Here is a 2,703-nt window from a genome sequence, read left to right as displayed (position 1 = left end):
ACTGTGGTTGAGGTTGGGGCTGCAGGGGTAGAGTTGAGGTAAGGAAGGAATCACAATGCCCTTAGGATGAGACAAATAAAAGGCTAGCAGAGAAAGGAAAGGAAGGACTCTGGCAGAGACCTTTCCGAGGTGGGGAGTAGCCATAGCTCAAGATTAATTTTGATGCTTGAGTCCCTGGGCAGGAGTTTAAGAAACTTCCATTGTGACACATTGGAGACAGAAGCTGGGAACAGGCCACAATGATACAGTGACAGAATAAAGACCTGGTTGCTAGGATCAGGGAATAAATACCAGAAGCCTTGTAAAGGGAAAGATGGAGCCCCAGCTCCTGGACCCCTTTCCTACCCCTTCCCCCTAGGCTGTCTGAGATGTCACCTTCCACCTAAAACATCATCTCCCCAGTTTCAGTGTTTAACTCTGGCCCCTGACTTCTGCTTGCTTCCACATTCTTCACCCTTTTGCAAAGAAGATTGTCACCTGTACTTCCTGGAATCTCTAAGGTTTCCTGCTTTTCTCCAGCTTGATGGCCAGCTCTGATAACTCTGCCAAGATGTCCACACCCTCCCAACCCCCTAATCCTGCTCCCGATCTTCATCAAGAGGCAAAGGACGCTGGGATCACCATCGCCCTGTTGGAAACTGCATCAATTCCCCCTTTTTGCTGGGGCTCCCTCCCTTCCATAAATAATAATAGGCAACCAGTAACAGGACCACAGACAACGCAGAAGTTTTGTGATCTCTTAAAGGACCTTAAAGGTATTCTTAAAAGCATGGAAGGCTTTGAAGAGAAGACCACAGAAGCAAAAGAATCTTTAAAGGATACCAATACTTCTAAGAATGTGTCAGAACTTACTGAAAATATCAGAGGACTTGACAAAACAAATAAAGTGCTATTGACAAAACTGCTAATTAGTTTAGACCCAGAGAAGGAACAACATGCAAAGAAACAGGAGATGATATTGAAAAAACAGAACTCTGAGAACACAGTACAAGTTTCTGCAAGGCATTTGTCAACTCGTTTAGAATTAAAAAAAGCCTTAACCAGAATTCAACTGCGTAGGGATGAAGCAAAATACAGATCTCTTATTCAAGAAGAAAACAGGAAACTTAGGAACAACATGGAGCAGTTACTCCAGGAAGCAGATCACTGGAGTAGACAGCACATTGAACTCAGTGAACTAATAAAATCCTACCAGGAATCTCAGAAAGACGGAAGCGAAACTCTAGAAGATAACCAAGCCCATCCCCAAACCCAATCAAATAATGAACTGTCTGCGAAGCATGAGTTGGAAGAACAGGTGAAGAAACTGAACCATGACACCTACTCATTGCATCTGATCGCAGCACTGCTGGAGAATGAATGTGAGATCTTACAGCACAGAGTAGAGATTCTGAAGGAATTCCAGCAGCACCAAGAGGGAACACCACAGGAGAAGCCAACTCAGATAAGCCATGAACAGGACAAGAAAAATCAAAAGCCAGCAGAAGCAGAGAGAATAGAAACTAATAAGCAGAATACAATGGGTACATTTCATAAAAAATGCAGACTCTATAGAAACTCGGATGCTTGTCTTAGTAAGAAAGCTTGTAATAACCGGTTCAATGCTTGTATTGCAAAAAGAGCTCTCATAGGAAGAAAGAGACAGGTCAGCAACTTTTCCTAGAATATCAAATGCAGAAAAAAGGCAAATCTTCAAAAAACTACATCCAACATGTCAAACTTCAGGGATAACCGAGTATCAAACGTAGGACAGATCTTCTGGTTCAACTGAAAAACAGCTATAGAATAAGATGATTAATGTGTTATTAGTCATTAACTCAGCTGTTATGTAAGTTTGGTCTTTAGTAACCATTGTGTGGACATCAGTTCATAACTTTTTGCCTTTATGATCTGTTTGGTTTTTATGGTTAGTAGATAGTGATTTTATACTCATGGAAAGAAGTTACAAGTCCAATTAAGCAAAGACCTAAATAAAAACCAGAATAAAAAGGGTTTTTTTTTTCTTTTCATTTTAATCTTTATCTGGGGTGGGGGGAGGTGAAGTTCTAGAAGGTAAAAAGTATATAATGCTCTAATTGTTACCTTTTAAATCTCACTTTATAAATTTATGTTTACTTTTCCAACTATACTTTGAAGTATGGGATATGGTGAAGAAAAAAAAATCTTAAAAGAAAAATACTGACAAACCACCACTACACAAATAGTTTTATTGTTCTCATAAATTTCTCTACCTACTCGCTCTACTTTTCCTAATGTTTCTTGCTCCTCAACTGGTGGACTGTGAACATACTAGGCAACAGAGGCCCTTGGGGAAGGACCTCTCAACTTGTTTAGAAGGATAGAAGTGTTTACAGGTTTTTGTTGTTGTTGTTGTTTTTATGGTACTCATACTTGCTAAGCAGACACTCTACCATTTGAGCACTATGCCAGCCCTACATTTTGGGTTTTTTTGCTGTAAAAATTCTTTCTGGGGACAATAGAGTTACCCAGAAGAAATTTCTACTAAAAAAGCAGGACTTCTGCTCCCAGAAAACATGAAGCAGACTCATTTCCCTTAATTCTTGTTAAGCAAACTAAAAACCCTGGACATTATTATATATAAAACAAACATAAGACTCTGAGAAGTGCAGAGAAGCAAGTGGAGTGACCAGGGACCCTGAGTCTTAAGAAACATGATGTTGAGTTCCCTAGGTTTTCTATTTG

General features: G+C 40.0%; 1 protein-coding gene across 1 annotated transcript; it reads left to right on the top strand.

The window, feature by feature from the left end:
• Positions 1-523: 523 nt before the first annotated feature.
• Positions 524-1,663, top strand: Spz1 (spermatogenic leucine zipper 1). Its single transcript, XM_020155077.1, has one exon. The coding sequence runs from the start codon at positions 524-526 to the stop codon at positions 1,661-1,663; it is 1,140 nt and encodes a 379-aa protein (XP_020010666.1).
• Positions 1,664-2,703: the final 1,040 nt, after the last annotated feature.

Source organism: Castor canadensis, chromosome 6, assembly GCF_047511655.1.
Source record: "Castor canadensis chromosome 6, mCasCan1.hap1v2, whole genome shotgun sequence".
Classification (NCBI taxonomy): Eukaryota; Metazoa; Chordata; class Mammalia; order Rodentia; family Castoridae; genus Castor; species Castor canadensis.
Note: the sequence above shows the minus strand (reverse complement) of the source record. Positions and strands in the feature narration are given on the sequence as shown.